Source organism: Triturus cristatus, chromosome 3_2 (assembly GCF_964204655.1).
Source record: "Triturus cristatus chromosome 3_2, aTriCri1.1, whole genome shotgun sequence".
Classification (NCBI taxonomy): Eukaryota; Metazoa; Chordata; class Amphibia; order Caudata; family Salamandridae; genus Triturus; species Triturus cristatus.
The window spans coordinates 403,223,002-403,246,104 of NC_140584.1; the positions used below are offsets into that span (position 1 = coordinate 403,223,002).

General features: G+C 40.8%; 1 protein-coding gene across 1 annotated transcript in view; it reads left to right on the forward strand.

Moving 5' to 3' along the window:
• The first annotated feature begins 209 nt into the window (after positions 1–209).
• OSCP1 (organic solute carrier partner 1) overlaps positions 210–23,103 on the forward strand; it is a 132,326-nt gene continuing 109,432 nt past the window's right edge. The window contains exon 1 of the mRNA XM_085647925.1: positions 210–520. Coding sequence (XP_085504051.1) covers positions 409–520 — 112 coding nt within the window. The 5' untranslated portion in view covers positions 210–408. The remainder of the gene's footprint in view (positions 521–23,103) is intronic.

The window sequence follows — 23,103 nt, forward strand, 5'->3', positions numbered from 1 at the left end:
TATAACCTACTGTAGATGATATGCTGCAATGTGACTCAAGGAAAATTCAAAGTTTCAAGTTGTCCCATGTATAGCACTTGTGAGTGATTAATATAATTCTTTTTTCGAGAGCTGTAGTCATTTTCGATTTGAAATCCTCATCCAATATGGCCGCTCTATTTGTACGCGAAAAAAACTGTAGACATTTTCACGTTTACGTCCTGCAATACGTCATGGGTATGAAGGAGGATAGGGACGCAGATTGGTTTTTGCAGTCTGCGTTGGCCTGGCAACTGTGATGTGGCGTCTGAGACCAAGAGGCCCTGTCAGGAAGACCCCGTACTAAGCCCTGCCTTCTGCAAGAACCCGCATCTCTAAGTCAACGCTGTGTGCTTGTCTGTCTACGCCGATAGAGCCACCGAAACCACCATGTCCTTACGAACACTGCCGCTTCTCTTCATTAACCTGGGCGGAGAGATGCTGTATATCCTGGACCAGCGGCTGCGGGCGCAGAGCATTCCGGGGGACAAGGCTCGGAAAGGTGAACCGTCTCCATAGTACACCCCACCCTCCTTCACCACCAAATGCAAACGTGTCCGTTTTCCAGTAGGGGATAGGGCACAGATAATTCCGGGGCATAGTAGTAAAATGACGTAACCTTCTCTCCTTCCCACTCCCGCCGCTATGAAGGTGGGGTCCTTGCACTTCAAATTAACCCCGCATCCTGAAACCCCAGTGGTCCGGCTGTCATGCTGATCAGCCCAATAAATATGGCCGACCCCTGGACTACACCCTATGGAAGTTCTTGCCACCCCCCTGCACAGTGAACTCCTTAACAGAGGGTACCATACTCATCACAAACACCACCTCACTTAAAAGCAGCGAGTATCAAAAGAACGCGACTCGCAAATGTGAACATCTTGACACGCCCCATCACGGTGCCTACTCCCCATCACAAACGCAGGGCTCAACTCTTTCATCCATTAGGAAAAGCTTTCAAATCTGAACCTACTCTAATACCCCTTTTCCAATAGACCGAGGTTTCACAAGAGGATATTTGCTGCTTCCCATGACTGCATCACCCCATTCTTCTGTGCGCTGCATTTAGTCGTCACTCTCCGACCACTGCTAGACTCTGAATACCTATAATAACCATATACGTCCCAGAACAACTCCTCTCCAACCAACATGCCACCCCCCAGCATCACAACCCCATCCTTCACTTCATGACAAGCAGACGGAGCACTGCGGGCGTGGGACAGATAGCCCTATTCGCCGAAACAGTACATTAATTTCCCATCACAGCATCTTTGCCCTTTCAGTCACAGCGACCATTGCAGGCACAGAGGAGGCAGCGAGACAAAAACCTGAACGGTATTTTCCCTATCTAAAACTGAGTGGCACACAACACCTGGGTAAAAATTTAGGAAAAACTCATGCTCACTCCCCCAATCCATCTCCCACAAACAGACAGATATAGCAACCTTCACCACAGTAAGCTCAACACCCATAAGGAGGACATCATCTAAGCCTATGACTAGCCTGACACTATTTAAAATTATCACGGCAGGGGACATAGGATCACCGAAGACAGGGCCCGTTAAAGTGCCACCTCATGCTACAACACATCTCACCTAAGTTTCTTAAGAGTGCCAGTTGAAGGTTTAGAACATCCTTATGGACATTGCCAGGACAGGTGAATTTGCTAATTGCACCGTCCAACACTGCACACGCACACATTATTTCACGAAAAAAAGCTCTTTAAAAGTGATCTTGTTCCCAAGAACTATCGTCTTACAGCACCTGACACCGTTTTTGCAACACCTCCACCTGTTGCCGTTTGAAAGAATATTGCAAGAAAGGAGATGCAAGACTTAGATCCCCCACTCACTAAAAACATTCCATAAGTAGTACATCCATCATAGAGCATGATGCTCCTGTCCTCTGGGGCCAGGGAGGTGGCTCGATTTTGAAATTCTTGTGCTGGTCTATTTCTGAATCTTGTCTATGAGGTCTTTGTTGTGCACATCGAGAATGGATCCCCACCAAATGCAGGGGGAGAGATAAATTACAAATAAAACTGAAGCAGAGCCTTCAAGTTAACACTGTTGTACTAATGTTGACCTTCTGGCGCTTATCAATTTTCGATTTGGCTGTGTTCTCTTTTTTTATAAGATTTGCCAATGAATGTTACAACTTTCACTGCTGGTCTTTCGAAAGATGTGACAGGCTGTCCTCTGATAATAATAAAATATAAGGATAGTGCCTCGAGTTCTAATTCTTCATACATAAATTGTTTATGACATTTACATTTATTTTATTTGTTTTACTCATTTGTATGGCGCAGCGAATCATCCCCAGAGGGATCTCTCAGCCACTGAGAGAGGGACACCAAATAGGGAGTAGAGTCTAAAACAGCCAGGTTTTGAGTAGCTTCTTGAACCGTGCGAAAGTAGAGCAGGCACAAATCTCCTCCGGGAGCCTAAATAATTTTTACTTTTCAGGGAGTTGTGGCCTACACTTCATTAATTTGGCAGGCAATGGGTTTTCAACACATCTGGCAATCAACATTTAGCCTGCCCTATTTTATTGAGTACTGCACTAGTGACACTATTAGAAATGTATGGTTACTGTTTTCTGAAATGTAGACGGATTGTGTTTAAGACAATAATCCTTAACTTACATAAATTAACTTTGGACCTAGTAGAAACAAGTGACTAAGACAGGAGGTACATCAGGAGGTCATGAGTTAAGAAGTGGTTGCGAAAGGAAGGCAGGAGGCCGAGTACGTCAATGAAAAGAAGAAAGTGAGGGTCACAAACCAAGTATTCTGGGTTGGGTTGAGTAATGGGTGAAAGAGAAGTTTTGTCGTCAATGTAATTTTATGTTGTTTGAGGAGTATCTTGATCTCTAAATGTAGCACAGTTTTGCCTTGCAGCCAGATAAAATAACATCCAATGATGCAGAGCCTACTTAAACATCAAATACAGGAGACCACAGGCTCCTGATGTCTAGAGAGAAGGAATTGTATGTGCTGCGTGCTGGTCTCTCTTTAAAGGGGTGATCCCAAGATGACGAGGTTTGCTGATCAATACACACTCAGACTATCCTGAGCGTTTCCACTGGACATAACATTTGTGATTTTTGTTGATTCGACCAGTGGTCCACACAAGGCCTCCTAGGGTGCTCTTGAAATTCATTTAGATGCTTTTTTTGAAAACATTTGAGATTGCACAATGTATGTGTGCTTTGGGAACCTTTCAGGGAATTGTTGCTGCGCCCAAACAGCTGCATGTATATCCGTGTCTGAAGTACAGTTATCAGTTCAGAGCTTTAGCTATGGACAAAGAACTTTTCAGCAATTAGATATTGATATGAGGGCTTATATCAATGACTCCAAAGGGAGCACTGGTCGTAAAAACGGTTGTGGCATTGGCCGAAACCTGCAACTGAGTGTTTATAGCCTAACCAGCATACCTTTACTCTGCTACACTTATACAAATAGTGGTGTGAATTATTAGCCGGCAGAAGATGAGTCTTTTTAGTCACTGACCGGGCCCAGCATTCATCTCATCATTCTTAGCTAGAATTAGTTTGGAAAGTTTTGCTGTAACTGATTATAAAGCTGTTTGTTGCAGGGCGTTTACAAGGCCTCTTAATCTACAGGATACTGTCAAACTTGGAATAAGGACTCAAATAGTTTATTTCAGAGTTAACTCGAAGGACAGTATTCATTCCGGTTGATGTATTCAATATTTTGGGAGTCCTTTGTAAAGAAATGGTTAAAGTAGTTATAAATGACTTATGGTCTTATCTCTAATTTTGCTGTGACCTCTTATGTAGCAAGGTCGAGACCTTTTACCAGTAAAAGCAACACGTATGTAGATATGTTTCAACTTACCGTTCTGAAATGTCCCAAAAATATATTTTGGGCCAAACCTTTGATAGCTTCTTCCGTTTGTCTACTTGGAGAATGTGTTCCTTAAAATGTCCTGTCTCTTTGTATTTTATAGCTGCTTTCTGTAGCCCGGTCCTCCCTTCCATAATTGCCCTGCTTTGGGCTTGTTTGAACTTGGTCGATCACTACAACGACGGTATTTCCCTAACTCTGATTGAAAAAATGATCCTAGAAATATACATACGCACTGAGAGGTCTGAAGTGCAGTCGCTGGAGTGTTTAATTTCTCTTTAGCACCTTGGCATCTGTATTCTTTTCTTAGCGGATCTATGAGGCATACTGGACCAAGGTGATCTGTTCTGTTAGGTCACTAATTGTTCACAATCTACCTGGGTATGTTCGGCGTTTAGGTTGAGGTGTTACACTTCTGGTACAGGAAGGAAATGGCAAGAGAAAATATAGTCATACAAGCAGAATCTGTATGCAAAGGTATACAGTGTAGGAAACGGGACTATGAACTGCAGGGCAAAGTAATTAATCAGTGTACGTAGAGCAATGGCGTAAGTGGGGCTGTAGTAATTAAACAAGAAGGAGTGTCCAGTGATCAGGCCTGATTCTGCAAGTATTAATGTAATGGGTTCACTAGTGATACAAGAGCAAAACACACACTTTTCAACTTCTCCCCATGAGTAAAATTATCTAGAGTAGACCACACGTGTAAAAGTTACAGTAAGATAAACAATACATGATGAACACAATAGGTATCCAAATGGGAAGAATTAGCCAGGTATTAGATCCAGAAACTATGACGCATCCTAAAGGGAAAATAAATACCACATAGAAGGTAAACATACTATATATATCAGAGATGAATAACATAGAGGTCCTCGCATAAGCAAGGCGGAAGGACTCTTCATGTGTGGAAATATTACGAAGAAGCATTATTCTGAAATGCTAGGAAGCAGGATAACATAATGTAAAGACAAGGAAAGGAAACACAGCAGTAAGCAGCACTGGCTATCAGGCAAAATGTTAGTCTCAGAGGTTCAGAACAGGCTCTTTCTTCTTTTAGAATGAGAATTTATTCTCAAGGCTTATCTGCGACCAAGACATACCGTATTTGGCTCTAGCTCGGAAATAAAGCAGAAAGCATACATTTATTAATAGTAAATACTTGTGCACTTTAAAAGCTGATTTTTGTCTGCCTTCCAGTAACACAAATCTAGTGTGATATCTTGAATCTACATTGATGTAAATGGAGTCTGATATTGAAAATTCAGGGAGCTGTATTTTAGAGTTTAATTAGTGCAGGGAAAGCAGAGTGTAGAATAATGAATGATGTTTTTATATCAGGACGTCTTTTGTAGTAACTGGTAGTAGCACACAGGCTTGATCAGTTGGTTGTATTGAGACCAAAAACACTAGAATAGCCCCTTTCCCAGGCATGAGCACCTGCCATAATTCCTTTGTTTTGTCATAGAAACCAAACAGTTTAGATATATATAATAGGATTTTCAAATTGGTACCAAGAATAGTAGTAAATTAAATCTATCCTCTTTAAACCTCACACAGACATGAAATTTTCAATACTCGACACACATTTCACATTTTAAAAAAGTTGAGTTTCTTCGGTTTTACATGCTTCAGTTTTTACAAGCAATTAGTGGTAAATGTAAGCATTCTTTTAATTTTTTTTACCCATAAACATGGAGTCGATCATACATGTTCAGAAGGCTGTCTACTCGTATGCCCTGCACGAGACTTTAGTGCTAGCCTTCTGTGCTGTGTGCCATGTTGCCCGGACATAGTTGTGTCTTTGGGAGTTGTCAATACATGGAAGTTTACCCTATCTTAGGAAGCCAGGTCTCTGAAGGCTGTGTGCTCTCACGGTTGACAGTGGGTTTTCATTAACTGTGGGAGGGTTAGTTTGAGAAGGTGAAGTGGGGCAGGATGGTGGGAAAGGGGAGGTGGCAAGAAAAATGGAGAGATTGTCCTGAATGTTTTTCTTGAAACCACTTTGTTTGTTTTATATGCTTCGTGTAGATGAATGGACAGATGGGGACAGGAAACGAGGTACTGTAACACTTCAGCTGCATGCTATAGTCCAAGAAACACACACACCCACTTGCAATGATGCTTAAAAACCTGTAGCCCAAAGTGTGGTAGCAGTAGTAATTGTTAGTGCTGGAAGCAGGATGCGAAGGTTTGTAATGCCAAGGTATAGATCACAAAAAGGTATGTGTGCCCACATATCAAGGAGCTTCTTTCATACCATCTTAACTTGCCCCCCCACACCGTTACTGTGTGATGGGCTTTTTCAGCCAGCATTGTGAATCACATAGGGACTAAGCACACCTACATCATTTCCTGGCAGTCAGGCTTTTTAGAAATGGAATGAACCATCTGCACACCTGCACGGTTCTTTCTTCATTTTTTGAAGTGTTTCTTCTAGTCATTGGAGTGACAAGGCAATAGGATACCGTTCTCACAATACAGCTTTGCAGAGATAAGAATGAGAACGGAAGGCATATAAGGTGATTTGTAAGGGTGGGCGTAGATCGCGAAGTAGCACTTCGCGAAGCTACGCAAAGTGAAGTTCGCACTACGCGAGCTATGCGTAGCACTTCGCGAACTGCGAAGTAACATGTTCGCACTGTGCAAGATGTTGTTTTCAATGATTGCACAGTGCGGACAAGCAACCGGCACTGTGCAATCATTGAAAATGGCATCTTGCACAGTGCGAGCTGTAGTTTTCTGCTGCTCGAGTAGATTTTTACTCGAGCGGCAGCTTTCTCAACGCGAACTGGTAGTTTCTCATCGCGAGCGGTCGCGAGCATACGCGACCCCTCGCAATGAGAAACCTGACCTTCTCGCGTTGGGAATCTCGCCGGGAGGTTTATTTTCCATGCTCGCGATCGCGAACAAGGAAAAAGTCTCGCCAGGATGTCATTTGCTTGCTCGCGGTCGCCAACTTGACGTTGAGGACCGCGAGCAAGCAAAAAATGACCGCAGCACTACGCAACACTACGCTACGCGTGTTCGCACTGTGCTATGTGCAGTTCGCGTAGTGCGAAGTAGCGCGAACTTCGCAAACTACGCGAGCGTAGCGTAGCGCTTCGCCCAGGCCTAGTGATTTGTTAACATAGGTTAATCTCTGAGGTTTAGTGGTTAATGCCGATGACATGACTGGGTTAATTGGCAAGCTGGTTTACAGTTATTGAAAAATATTCTCCCAGGGAGTCCTAACACTGGTGCTGAGCACGTCACCCTGCATTGAAGGCGAGGAACAGCTTCTCAGGAGAGAGCTTCTTTGACTGTGATGAGAAGAGTTGGCCTGCACTTGATAAGAGTACAATCACAGCTAACTGCAAGTCTTAAGGTGGTTTCACATGGCAAAGTGATGATTTCTTTATGTTGTATTGCTCCATAGCTCGACATTCTCAGAGGCTATTATGTTGGTCAGGTTGGTAGAAATATGTGATCATCGATGTTTGGTGGTGGGCCTTTAAGCTGGGCACAAGTCTTACAGAATAGCCTAGAGGTAATAGCATGAATATGATGGTGGGTGGAGGCGGATGTGGAGTTTCACGAGAGGTTGGTTTGTGAAGTTTAAAGTGCCTTTATGTCTTCTGTTCTGCTTTTTGGGAATGGATTTTAATTTTGGAGAAACTGCTGATATATTTTCCACCGTTTGGTCCCATTTGTGATTAACATGTTACTGTAGAATGCCATATTTTGGAACTTACTTCCTGTGGTGGTTCACTTTGAGTTGGACATATATATATATATATATATATATACCACCAATCCCGCTTTGTGGATAAAAACGGGCTGACACATGCTTGGGTTGCAATTCAGTAATTTAATGCCACCATATAGCACTTTTACAGTAACGCGAAGTCCTCTCTCGCAGCTCCTGGCAGACGCATTTCGGCGGATGCCTTCCTCAATGCCGGTTGTATGCTGGAAAGTTCAAAAATCTATATATATATATATATATATATGTGTATATATATATATATATATAATATATCTGCAGATGTTTCCTCCCTGCAAAGACCAGCACTAGGGCAGCAGATTTACCATGGTCGTACATTTTATGAACCATTGCCATATCGAGCTAGCTTGAATTCAGGAGGTATGCAGTGCCATTTTCATGTTATTTCAGAAAAGAATGTAGTTGAACTGGATAACATAATTCAATAGTAAGGTAACAACAATCAACACTTTACATTTCCACATGTGCTTTTTTTAAAGGTATTTCTTAATCATACATTATGATCCATACCAACATAGATTAAAGTAACTAAACATGACAAGCAGTTGCTTTATGACGATGGAGATAGAATAAGGCATTATAATGGTCCATGAAATAAATGTTGTGGAGGATAATATTTATTTGCCTCACATTTATTCCCAAATGCTACAGTACTTGTTTCATTCTCACTAAAACTACCTTTTCAGTAATACACCAAGCGGGAGGGTAGATGGGGGGGGGGGGGGGGGGGTGGAGGGGGCTAATTGTGTGGTTAACCAAGACTGAGAAAGTGACGCCTAAATGCTATATTTTGCATGTATTCGACCTGTCAGGGTGAGATCACATTCAGGGTAGAAGGGATCCGGCTCAAACTGAACACCCAGCAAAATGATGTTCTTTGATTCTGCTCTCCAAGCCTTTTGTCAGGTTTGGCTAGTGCTAAAATAATGAATCAAAAAGACCGAGTAATAAGAAGATTAAGACTCTTTAAAAAGATCTACTCTTTACATAATCTCAGCACTTTCTAAGGCACCTTTATTGTGTCATCTCCACAGTGACCTTTCTGTGTTCCTCAGTTTTGGTGGAATCTTCAGGAGGCAGCTTCAGAATATTAAAACGTTAGGATACTATTAATCTGGAGGCTGCAGGATGACCTCCACTAAGAAGATAACTCTTACCCAGGTTTGGCGTTCTTAAGCGTTAACGTTTTATTTTGTTCTGTTCTTGCTTCTACCCTCTCATAATCTCAGTCTCTAACCCTAAGGAACATTTAAAAAATGGTGTTCTGTAGGAAGCGTCTTAAAACTGTTTTCAAACATCTTGGAGAGTAGTGGAGCTTCTTCTTTGCTCTACTTCTAAGACACGTTTAGGGTGACCAAGCACTAATGAAAGCAACTTACCATAACATAGTTCATAGACCACTTCTCTGCTACGCCATTAAAGAAAGAGTTGTTTGAGCTTTCTGCTTCGCCCAAATTAATACACAGATGGCCAGAATAAGGACGTTAGGGGAAGTATCCCAATTTGTGTTCAGCTGTGATCATGGAAATACGGGAATTCTTAACAAATTTACACACCTGGACTTCATAAAGGAGAAGTCCCAGCTTTTTAAGTGTTTGAGATTTCATTCACCGTTTTGGTTTTAGATATGATTACTCTTTATTGAAAGAAATTATAGCTGAACACAGGCTGACTGTTGTAAGGTATATTCTCTACAGTGACCCTTTTCTTACCCTTGCAATAAGTATGTACATTTGTATTAAATGTGTTTCATACGTCACTATAGACAATTGATTCTCGATCGAGATGACACCATAAGTTTCAAAACTCAAAATAGCAGTGAACGATGTAGTAGGGGGCACTGATCACTCGGGAACCAAGCTCGGCTTTTCTTAAAAAAATGTAAAGGCAGGGAGGTAGGAGGCAAGAGTAAAATGAGATGTCAGTGATACATACAGTGTGACTTTCCCTAATTTAATATAGGGAAGACGAGGATGAAATGAGCTAAATTCTATTAGGGCAGAATCCCCGTCAGCTAGGTTGTTGGTAAATCGAACGTCATTGAAGAAAGAAGGAGGGAATGTCTATAAAAGCAGTGACTGAGCTTGAAAGGAAAGAGGAAGATTGAGCTAATGAGTGGACTGTGCTTCTCTTGCCAGGACAGCAATAGGCAGTCATTACCTCGAAGCAGAACCTATCTGGTTTATTTGTAAAAGTCGACCAAGAACCAACGGCAATACAATACAGGAAGGCAAATGCTTGAGTGGATGAGTCCAAGACTGACCAAGGATGAAGTTTGAGTTTAGCTGGATTGTCAATAGCCAAGGCAGCTAGCCACCAACAATAAAGGCTGCCCATGTCTGTTGTGCACACAGTATGCCACTGGTATACCCATTACTACTGTTTTCCCAAAGGCTGACGTGTGAATGAGGTATCAGAAAGCAAAACTGGTAAGCAGCACAATCTTCCTAAAATATCCAAGCGTACGTTTATTTCCAAGGTTTGATTTGTTCAAGTTTCACTTATAGTCAAGGGTTACCTTTTTTCTCTTCTGCAAACAGTCGTATGTGCATAAATGAATATTTACATAACTACACTAACTGATCGATTTGTGTAACTTTAGAAGCAGATTACACACTGATTTTTGTTAGATGAGTCACTTCTCTTTACCCTTCCTTGTCCTAGTTGCACCTGCTCCCCCTTTAGAGGAATACAAAATGAAAAGATAATCGTATCTAGTGTATTTAATTCAGCATGTGTAATTTATGTACAGTGCTGTGATATTATCCCGTAGAAAATATCTGGTAACATATAAACATACTGATGGAAAAACAAAATGGGTAACTCTCTCTTTATTTGTTAACATTGAAATGTGCACCTGTTTTGAGGAAGCTCTCTGCCTGTGATTAAAATGAGATGGGCATTAAATAGTTTTAAATAACATTTTTACGTCAAGCCTTTTGGAATTTAGCCTATTTGACTATCATTTGGATGAAAGCTGAGGTATGTACTTGATATGACCAAAGGTCATTAAACGTGACTGCCTGACATAGCTAGACTATGTGACATCATTGCACGATGAATTGGTTTCTGAAGCTGTACTGAAAATCTGCAAAAAGCTCAAGTAATGTATGGGATCTATTGCCACAAAGGTGTTATTCTTCAGTGCTCAAAAATTGCCGAACCTGCGCAGGTGCTAGAGCCAATGTTAGAAAGCAGTCCCTTAGAAAGTGAAAATGGCCCCCGCCAAGTAATTCAGTTCCCAAGAGCCATATACAACGAATCCTAAGCCCCCTCAAGTGTGACATTTAAATACTTGAAAAAACTAAGCAATAGCAAAGGCAACATCCATCATCATCATCAAGTTTATTTCGGATTCAGGGATCCTTAAAAACCACATAAATACGTAGACAAAAAAACATTAAAAGGAAAAAAATGAAGCGCACCTTTAAAACAGAAAAGTTGATAGATTTGGGAATTGTTTGCACATACACGAAGATATTAATAAAAGTGCCAAAAGTAATTTACGTCGCATAAAACATATAAAATAGATAAGTGAAAACAGTGCACTGCATTGTGATAACCCTTCAATCTGAGAATATACTGAGTATATAAAATACGTTTAGCTGATACTGTCATAGTCTCTCTTTTAGCGCCATCATCATATCAACATAAAGTGATCCATGCCTTACCAGCTTGTGCGACAACATGTTACATACTAGAGCATCCTAACCACTCCCCAAGAGTGCCATAGCAAGGAATACACAGACTTAGTACTCCAGAACGGTGGGACAAATACAACCTGATCGAAGTAGCTGCCTAGCCGCTAAACACTCATGATCGGTTACCTCACCATGGCCCTTTTACGGGTGAACCATGCCGAGGCCAGAAATTCAGAGACACCAATATAGATCATCCCATGAGTGGCCAACCTCATAAATCTTAGTGTGTGGTCGATTTTCCGCACGCCAGCGAGCGAAGACATAGGCTGGGCACAAGAAGAAGAATGGTGAAGTGTTTCTTCTTCTTGATTGCCGGTCATTGGGTACTAGTGCAATAGTGAGTGCCCCATCTGATGCAAAAGCAGTTAATTGGCAGTGCACCGTATCTAAATCGGAGGTACAACTGTTTGGCTAAAGGAAATGCTATCCTATCTAAAAAGGGTGTGAACAAGGGGTCAAATCTTTGATCCAAAAACTGTCCGTGCAACTTCCCAGGTTGTTTTTTTGGTTTTCCTAACCTCCTCTTCCCAGAGCAAAGATTTCAGTTTCTCTTTAAGAGTAGACCTGGTGATTGTGGGTGCGGATTCGGGTGAATCCTAAATTGGCAAGGTTTAGTTTGCAGAGCATTTCCTTTAAATGGCTAAGCCAACATATCTGGCTTGCATTTTGAGTCATGACTAAAATAATTTTTAAAAAGTCTGCTGCGTTGTGAAAACAAAGCAAAAGGGGATGCTTCCTATATACAATGCATTTGTGAGATAAAGAATTAAATGAGTCGGGACTGAGTGTAAAATAGTCATCCATGAATTTCAGTGCATGTGCTCCAGATCAGGGCATATAAATTCTCCCTACTTCCATGGATAGAGTAAATTCACAGATACACGCACATACACTCATCATACGCTTGGGCCCATTTCACTAACTTACACTCAATTATTCTATTAACACTGAACCTGTAAATGAAAACCTTCCTAAACACCCTGCATCTGCACCAAGGTCGATAAGACCTAATTGACACTGTCTTGAGTCATGATTTAAACAATAATAATCAACAATAATCAAAATGGAGTACTCAATAATTGACAAGAAATAACCACCAACACTGTATTTAAAATAATGGTAATTTATCTAAAATTAGTTCAAAGAAAAATCAATTCAAAAGCAAAATCATTATTCTCATAATTACCTATTCTAGCTAAATGTCATAAATGGGTCAGGACAGGTCTCTCAGTAGAAGTCTCCCAAGTCACCGTCCTCACAGCATCGATCCTCACCAATGCAAGTTCGGGAAGAAGTGGCCACAGACCCTCTCTAGGCTAACAATACTTATAGGAAATTTAACAAAAGAAAGCAACATAAAATGTTTTAGATATCCGCTGAACCGCTGAGCAGAGCGAGCAGGAAAGGATGTAACATCGCTACATTTGGAAAAATCTCCGCTCAGAAAAAACACAAAAATAAAAAGACGGAAGAAGGAAACTCAAATTTGCAAATGTTTCTTTCACGTTCACATTTCCTCGGAACCAGCATTATAATCACAAAGTTCATTGTGGCTCCCTTGTCCTCCAAGGACACTTGGACTCTCGCCCAGAGCTGCTGTCCTCACGGAAAACTTTTTAAACCAGGCGAAGACTGTGGTCAGATGACTCTCGACCAGGTTCAGCAAGGCCTTCTCATCAAAATTTCATCACTCGAATGTACGCTTTAAACGGCAGCCATTTTACGATAGGCCAAAACAGACCATCTTAATTAAAAGAAACAAAAACAACATTACCACAGCATAGTGATTAAAACAATGTTAACCCCACTAATACCCTTATGTGTATGTAATTATCTAGCCTTTGCAACACAGTAAAGCATTAGTACACGTTATTTCAAAAGCGTTTTGTACTTTAAAACAAACAACACTTAGCAACATCCATTTAATAAAACCTGCACATTATTATTAAGCAACATGAATGCATTCCCACGTGTAGTTTTCTCCTGTTAGTTCGTATTGGTTAATCAGAATTTCACACAAAAACAAATAATTAATAGTTACAAATTAAGAATTTTATTTCACAACATATAGACAAACTGGAGCTTCAAAACCCGATAAATTTTCAACAGAAAACTCTGCTCCAGCAATCCCCCCTTTGGTGATTTTATCACCAAATAAACAACCCCCCCAAAAAAAAAAAAAAAAGTAACAATTTAGTCCCATTTTAGGAGAAATTGGAAATGTCTTTTTCTTTTTCACAACACTAGACACCAGACTCCCTTTCATCATCCCTCTTTGTTTCCAAGTAAACACTCTCCCTCAATTCTTCTAATTCTATTTCTTGTAGATCTCTTTTTCTTTTATTTTTCTTTTCAATATTTCTTTTAATTAATTTCCTTTTCCCTCCCCTGTTTTTACAACACAAACACCCCAATCTTAGTATCAATAAAGCAACAATTACACAAGTCAAAGGAAACAATATCTTACCTATAATAGTACTACCTATTTTTGCAATAAAACTCTTAACAGCAACTATTTTATTAGCTATTTTAGTCCAGATACTCTCAGCTTCCAGTGGTACTAATTCTTCATGCAAATCAGTAATATTTTTGATATAGACCTTCAGGTCCTTGCTTTCATCTGGAATGTAAGTGCAACAATGTTGAACTTTCAGCATTCCACAAACCCCACCCTCCTTGGCTAATAGAATATCAAGGGCAAGTCGATTTTGCATAGACATGGCACGTACGGCAATCAATTCCGTATTCACCAAAACAAACCCTCCAGCAGTATTTGTCGATAAGCGATCCACCACTGTTGACAGTTTCCGAATTCCATATGCATTCAAAGAAATTCCCACTGCTGGAATTAAAGCTCCAAATATATCACCAACTATTTCTGACCAAGTTTCTCTCTTAAATCGCGTTAGTAAATTAATATGTTCTACATCTTCTATTCTATCTATATGAAAGATCTTTGGAAAAACCAGGCCCACATAACACGTGCCATACCAATGGTCAGGCAACTTGTAATAAGCCTTGTTCCCACAAACATAATACACTCCTGGGAAAACTGGATCCTCTCCTCCTTTGAAACCCCATCCTGTTGCAATGAAGTATGTATCATGACACTCACTAGTCCCAACAAAATATGTATCATATTGGGATTTCCTCCTTGTAATGCACAGCTTACCCTTCTGTGGTGCATCTAGAGCTAACGTTGGACTAGCCCCATTTCTCAATTCTTTTCCCATCTCAATGTCCCAAATTGTCTCACTCACTTTGTATTTCCCTGCCTTTTCATGCATACTCATTCTCCTTTCCTCTACCATGTTTAGGAAAGCCTCCTCTTCTTTTTTCAGACTGCAAGTTAAATTATTCTTGAAAATGTAATCTAATGTTAATTCTTCTTTCTCAATAAAAATCTCACCAAAAATGTTAGCTTCTTTAGCTGGATTCAGCCTTTTGTTCATAGGCAAGTGCCCAAAAATGTTATCTTTATTAGACATCTCATAATCTATTTTCCCTAACAAATAAAACACACTACATGAAATTCCATACGTAGCTGGTAAATGGTGATAAGTAACACCCTCTGAAACGGATGCAGGTAACTGCATACATACGTAGCAATCTCTTACTTCCATTGTCTTCACATATTCATACAATAATTTTGAAAAAACATTACTAGAAAAATCATTAATTGACCTATCTTTATGTATGTAAGTATTACTAATTCTAGTTGGAACTACTTTTTGTGAAATCTTCTCTACATTAGTCTCATTCTCAGTATGTATCTCAAATGTACCTATTGTAACTCTAAATGTAACTAATAAAGCTAAAACACCCCATAGTAGCATTAATAATCCAGTACAGCAGCAGCACATTCTACACCATCTTTTCAAAAAGGCACATCTACTTTGATTATTCTCTATGTTAGCCATTTTACTACTTTGACCTTGTCTTTTGACTTAGCCTCTACTACTCCACTACTGAAATTTCTTGAATTCTGGATTTTTCAAACAATTAATTTTCAGACTTTCTCCTTTTCACGTTCTCCCAAGTGATTTCTTCTGTTCACTCAATTTGGATACTTGTCATTCTTCACTTCAACTTCTTCAACATCAAATTGTATTAGATCTCCAACATCATCCTCAGTATCCGACTTTTCTCCAATGTCAGTCAAGATTACTTTCAGGATTTCACCTGTATCTTCTTCAACCACTTCACGTAAGGTCTCCTCTGGATTTCCTTGACTTTCTGCCTCTTCACCTTCAGACAGTGCCACGTACGTCCATTCCGGCGACCTATACTTCTGGTTAGGTTTTCTTATTCTTTTGATCTCCTCTGGTTCTTTCGACTCTTTTCGCTTTTCACCTTTTGCTGGATTTTGACTCGATACCTCATTCACTTGTTCAGCTTTCGAAGTATTTGCTCTTATCAGTCTATATCTCAGCTTCTTTATTCTGTTGTTAGGCCAAAGATCTCCTCTTACAACTTTTTTTGGTCTTGTTTCTTTATTATTTCTTTCTCCAATCCAAGTTCTCTTTCTCAGAACTCGACCCTCTGATTTTTCATTCTCACTTTCATCCGATTCTGTTTCAAATACCTCTTGTTCTTCAGCAGTTTTCTTTCGCTCCACAGTCTTTTTCACCACTGTTTGAGACTTCCCTATTTCTGTCCCTCCTCGGGTCTCCGACACGCAATCTTCTTGCTGTCTACTTGTCCCTTCACCTAGCTTATCAGGAATGTTCCCTACACCTCCTCGGGGTTCTTCCACAATCTGTCCCTCTCTATCTTCTTCTGACCCTACTTCTTCAGGTATAATCTCAAGTAGTTCTTCAACCTCCTCTTCTGATTCAAGAGTAATCTCTGTGGAATTGCTCTTTTCTTTTCTTTCTTCTCCACTGCTTGTTAGAACTTCAGTCTCTCTCACAGAATCTGATCTCCCTTTTGAAACTCTCAATGTTTCTCTTGAAGTTTCTCCTGGAAAGAAAGAATCACCTGACTCTCTTTCTCCTTCAGAATTCTGATTCCTTCTCACTGGGTCTGTTTCTTCATCATCACTGGAATCTGACTCTTCAAAATACTCCTTACCAGTCCAATCTTTTGGGTTTGGAACTCTCAGAGTATGACTTGCATGTACCCAGTTTTTCACACCAGCACACTTCACTGCAGTTGTCGTAGTCAGAATGACTTGTCTTGGCCTTCCCCACCTTGGAACCAAGCAATTTCTTCTTCTGTGCACTTTAATCCTCACCCAGTCCCCTGGATTCAGATCATGAGCTTGCTTCTTCTCAAGTGTGGTAGCGTCTTCTCCAACCTGGTGAAACACAGAATGAACTGCGTCAGCCAGGCCTTCACAGTAATCCAAAATCATGTCATCAGTTATTGTCATCAACTTATTGACAGGTACAAATGCATGACGCATTGCACGTCCCATCAAGATTTCATGTGGACTCAAACCAGTAGTTCTATCTGGAGTAGATCTAATTGTCATTAGCACTAGAGGCAAGACATCAGGCCATTTCATTCCAGTGGCTAAACACATCTTACCAATCCTGTTCTTGATTGTGCCATTTATCTGCTCAACCACGCCAGAAGCCTCTGGCCTGTATGCACAATGTAGCTTCTGCTGTATGCTCAACGCTTCACAAATCAAACTCATGAGCTCATTATAGAAGTGTCCACCTCTATCAGACTCAATCGTTACTGGAAACCCGTACCTAGGAATCAACTCTCTTAACAGTAACTTTGCCACTGTTATTCCATCATTTCTCCTAGTCGGATAGGCCTCCACCCATCTCGAGAACAAACAGACTACCACTAGAACATATCTCAATCTGTTCACTTGGGGCATTTCAATGAAATCAATCTGCATTCTCGTGAAAGGACCACCTTCTCTGCCTATCGTTCCCAGACTCACCACTGTCTTTTTCCCAGTGTTAAATTGCTGACAAATCAAACATCTTTGACAAATGCTCTCTGCAATCGTCCTGAACTTTGCATTGTACCAAGTCTGTTTAAAAGACCTGATCATCGCATCCCTTCCCAAATGTCCCTGGCCATGATACATCCTTGCCATTGTCGACAACATAGAATTAGGCATGACTGGTCTACCATCTCTATAGACCCAAACATGGTCTGTTTCTCTTGGGACACAACCTGCCTTGATCCAGTCTTTCTTTTCTTCCTTTCCTGCCTCATCCTGTAACTGTTTCACTTCATCCCACGTTTCTAGGACATTAGTAAACATCACAGAACAAAAAGACATTTCCCCTTCTCGTTCCCTATTAATCGAGTGATTATTTTTAGCACAATACTGTGCAATGTCATTGGCAAATCTGTTTCCAAGTGTTACAAAATCATCTCCTTGTCCATGAGCAGCACATTTTACAACTGCTAATTCTTTAGGCAGCTGTATCGCCTCAAGCAATTTTCCAATCACCTCAGCATTCTTTATTGGAGTCCCACTCGACGTCAAGAAACCTCTCTGTAGCCAAAGTTGGCCAAAATCATGCACAACTCCAAATCCATACTGACTATCAGTCATCACAGTCACTCTCAGATCTTTCCCAATTTCACAAGCTTTCGTCAATGCCACCAATTCAGCAACTTGTGCAGATTTCACTCCTTTCAATGGTGATGCTTCCATAACTTCTGAAACCTTACACACTGCATATGCTGCACTCAGCACACCCTCATCATTCCTCAGACATGATCCATCCACAAACAGCACATGATCACTCTCAAGTAATGGAAGATCCCTTATGTCTGGTCTCGGTGTTGTACAGTAATCCAGCACATCCAAACAATTGTGATCATCTTCTGTCTTCACACCCACATTTTCAATATCCGGCAACAATGTCGCTGGATTCACATTCACACGTCTCTCAAGAGTCACATTTGATGCTCCCAGAATGACTTTCTCATATTTAGTCAGCTGACTATGTGACATGTACTGAGTTCTGCTTCTTGTCAAAAGAATTGCCACATTATGAGGTACGAATACCCTTACAGGATATCCCATTATAATTCCCTCACTCTGTTCCAGACTTCTACATGTTGCAGCTACAGATTTCAGACAACCTGGTAAACCCACAGCTACAGGGTCAAGTGTCGATGAGAAGTACGCAATAGGCCTTCTCAGTAGTCCATGCTTCTGGATTAACACTGAAAGTGCACATCCATTTCTCTCACTGCAGTACAATTAAAACTCTTTTTCATAGTCTGGCATACCCAAAGCAGGGGCTTCACACATTCTGCTCTTCAGCTCCTCAAATGCTGCCATCTGTTCTCCATCTAGTTCCAATGGGTCTTTTACCTCACTCTTTGTCAGCTTAATCAATGGTCTTGCTATCAGAGAAAAGTTACTAATCCACTGACGACAATAACCCACCATTCCCAGGAACATTCTCACTTCTCTCTGAGTCTTTGGGGCTTTCATTTCTCTGATAATTCTGATCCTGTCATCAGTCACCTTTCTCAGACCCTTTTCAATATTGTGTCCAAGATAACGCACCTCTTTCTTGCAAAATTGCAATTTGGCTGGAGATACCTTTAACCCTCCATCTGCCAGATGATTCAGTAAAGCTATGGTATCTACTTCACAAGCTTCACGTGTCTTTGATGCCACAAGTAGGTCATCAATATACTGCACTAGTACTGAGTTTTCAGGCATGATCAAACTCTCCAATGACTTTTTCAATAACTGATTGAATATCGAAGGACTCTCTGTGTACCCCTGTGGGATTCGACACCATGCTAAAATACGCTGGCCAAACCTAAATGCAAAAATCGTCTGGCTGTCATGATGCAATGGAATTGAAAAGAAAGCATGACACAAATCAATCACTGTGTACCACTCAGCATCATGTGGAATCTGATACAAAATCACTGACGGATTTGGCACAATCGGACAACATGCCACCACAATTTTGTTAACTTTTCTCAAATCCTGTACAATCCTGAACTTCCCATTGGGTTTCTTTAGCCCCATTATCGGTGAGTTACACGGACTACTCAGTAGTTCTCTCAAAACTCCTTGCTGAATCATTTTCTCAATGATAGGAGTTATTCCTTCAATTATTTCTGGTGTCATTTTGTACTGAGGAATGTTAGGATAAGTAATTCCCTCTTTCACTGAAATTTTCACAGGATCTACATTATTCATCAATCCCACATCCTCTCCAGTAAAATCCCAAACTGTCCTTTTCACTGTGTCTCTCAGCTCTTGAGGCAAATCCTCCGGATCAAACACAGCATATGCACCAATCAACTCACTCTCTCTATTTTCTAGAGTCATTCGGTACAAAACATCCTCATCTGGTGTTTCAAAAGCTATTCCATCCGGCGTACAAAAAATTGTACAGTTCATTGTGCATAGCAGGTCCCTGCCTAACAAGTTCACTGGACTAGTGTCACAGACCACGAATCTGTGCATATCCGAAAATTTCCCTATTCGTACCCTTACTGGTTCAGTAAGACGTGTCTTGATTTGTGTATTGGCTACACCAACTACTTGGATTGCTTCATCCGAGAGAGGAAGATTTGTAATATCTGCTGACCTGACAGTTGATCTTGTCGCACCTGTGTCTACTAAAAAAGTAACACTTTCTTCATTTATTTTCCCATCTACAAATGGTCCTGCCTGGTCTATTTCTAGAGTTGCACCAAGTATGCACTCTTCCTCCTCTCCTCGGCACCGTCAATAGTCACCTTCAGACTCACTCCCTTCATTCTTTAACAAGTACTGTTGTACCTGGTTAGAACGCCTTGGTTTGTTTACCTGCTCATCATTGTAGAATCCCGAATCCTGATTGTACTTTTGTGACCCTCTATTCTGCGGCAAGGGCGGTTTTGGCTCTTGACTCTGCTGTCTCACAACCTTCTGTTGTTGCTGCTGTTGATTATTCCCTTCGTTCTGCACCTGTTGATTTAATGTTTTACTCTCATTATTCGCTAATGGTGGATTGGTACATTCAGATCTCCAATGTCCCAGTTGGCCACAGTTGTGACACGGGAACTTTTTCTTCGCTTCCTCAAGATTCCCCTTTCCTTTCCCTGCATATCTGGGCCTATTCCTTGGATTATTTGCCTGTTCCACCAACTGTGCTTCTTGTCTTTCCGCAACTTTCACTTGTGCCCACATTGCCTTTTCTTTCAGCTTTCTCTGTTTTGCTTCAATTTCATCACTGAAGTATTTTGCATGTCTCAGAATCTCATCTATTTTCTTACTCTGCCAGTCCACTGTATGCTCACGAATTCTCTCACTAATCTCAGGTCTCAGGCCATATACAAATCTGTATACAAAATGACTCCAATCTTTGTCACCCAGGTGTTCATCCCCACTGAATTGTTTAAAAGCCAGTATCAGCCTCTCATAAAAAGCATGAACTGATTATTTTGCTTCCTGGTGTGTTTGATCTATCTTAACCCAGTCTGTTTCTTTTGGAGGAACTTTACTTTTCAGGTATACAATCACCTGATCATACTTCCTCATTACCTCTGGATCTGGTGCTCCTGTTCTCTGATCTCTTGGATATTCCTCAGTAGGCCAACTCACAACTATTTTACACTCAGCCCACAAGTCTGCTGGAACAATTATATCAAACAGACTATTCAGGTCAATCCACAGCACTTTTGACAATTTCACAAACCTGTCTACCTGCCTATACCACTCGACGGGCTTTTCTCTCAATCGAGGGAAATCATTCGTAAATGATAAAATATCCTGTCTGGTCCATGGAACATGTACATATCCTCCTCCAGGTATTTCTCTCATAGGATAAGCATCCACTGTTTTCTCTTTTTCTCTCACAGGAAATGCTGAATAAGTCCTATCCACTGATTCTTCCCTTTTCTTGTACCACCTATCCTTCCACTTTTCTACATCACCCCATTTTCGCAATAAAGCGAGCATCTCTTTAATCTGTCCTGTTCTACCAGCACCATTCAAATTCTCAATATCCTTGTCCGTAAAATCCATCCTGTAAGACCTCTGCAAGGCTTTCACCTTATCAATGTCAACTCCTTGTTCATTCGCTATTGCTCTTAACCTGTCATGTGTATTTTTAGCTCTCCAGGTGATGTTTTTACACATAAATAACAATTCTCCATCATGATGATTTTTGAGAATTTCTGTAGGAATTGTCCGTGCAACAAGCTCCTCTAATTCTACACGTAACTTGGCCACATCAATTGCCTGTGAATCTTTATCCCTCTTTTGAAGAACTCTCATCCATTCATTCAAATCTTCAGCTGTTATTTCAGTAGATTTTCTCACTGGAACCACTTTCTTCTGTGGTTCTAAAATTGGCATCCCTGAACAACTAGCATCACTAGCATCCAATCTCGAATTAGACTGTACCTCTAATCCTTCACTACATGTGTCATGTCTGGATTGTCTCAAATCATCATTTTCTGTCCTTTTTCCTGAGTCTCCTGAGGGACCAGCCAAACTTGTCAATCTATTCCCAACATATGGAACCACCAAACTATTTTCACCCATCCTCTGCTTTTCAAAAACAGGCATAACCGGACCTATGGTTACAGGCACCGTAACAGCTTCTAGATTCTTTGTCAGCTCTCTAATCTTTTCAGTCAGCTCTGATGTAGTTCTGGCTAATTCTCTCGTATTCTCGTCACCACTTCTATTCTCTCTCTCTTTTCCCTGAAAGGATTACCACTTCTTAACTCAGGTGTCACAATCTCTGTCTCAATGATACGCAATGTATCTCTTATCGGAGAAACAACTGGTGTGCTCTCTTCTGGTTCTGGTCTATATGGAGGTGGTCTTTTGTAAATCATATCATTCAAAACCTCATCCTCATATTCATTAATTCCATATCTTTTCACTTCTGCCTCAGGAACCCTTTCTGTACCCTTCTCGTCAACTGTTCTCATAGGATATAATCCTTCTGACATACTAGCATCTCGCCATCTCTTCATTGGATCATGATGAGTTTCACGATCATGTTTCCTCCCAAACATGTATCTATAATTACCTCCAGACCTTTGTTTTTCTCGCTCATGTACTTCCTCTTCCCATTCCACTAAAGCCTCAAACTGTGTCGGCCTTGGTCTTGGGTCAAGACACAACATCTTTCCCCGTAAATTTCTCAACACGGCCAGATTAAATGAACCATGTTCTGGGAATGCTAGAACACCATCTTCTTTAGTATACCTAACCCAATTCTCCAACCATTTACAGGTATGATACCCATATCTCGCAGCCATGAAGGATGCAGGCGTTTTCGATGGAGGTAACAATTCACCTTCTCTTGTTTTAACATCTTTATCCTTGTCAAACCAATTTTTAATCTTTCCGAACAAAGATTTTTTCTTTTTCTCTTCTTGGTAATACATTTTAGCTTTTACCAAACTTTCTAATCCCTTCCGTAATACAACTGTACAGTACAATATTTTATCCAATAACAGCGCGCCTCACACCAACGCACCAATCCTGGAGCGTCTACGTCACCCTGTACCCCTTCCAATCCTTGCGCGGCTCACACTAACGCACCAATCTCAGCGCAAGCACTGTTCTGATCCAATATCCAATCAGAGCGCGGTCTGTATGACGTCAGCAGTCGCTGCAGTCTCTCCTGCTCCTGTCTCTTGTCACTAGTCTACCCCTCCTTTACAAAATCTTCTCAGTAGACTTCGTGTCAAATTCTAAAAAATCTATTAGTTACAACATATAAACATCTCCATTGTCTGTCTCGCTAACCACAGAATAGTAAAGAAAATCTATTTCACAAGAATCCCGT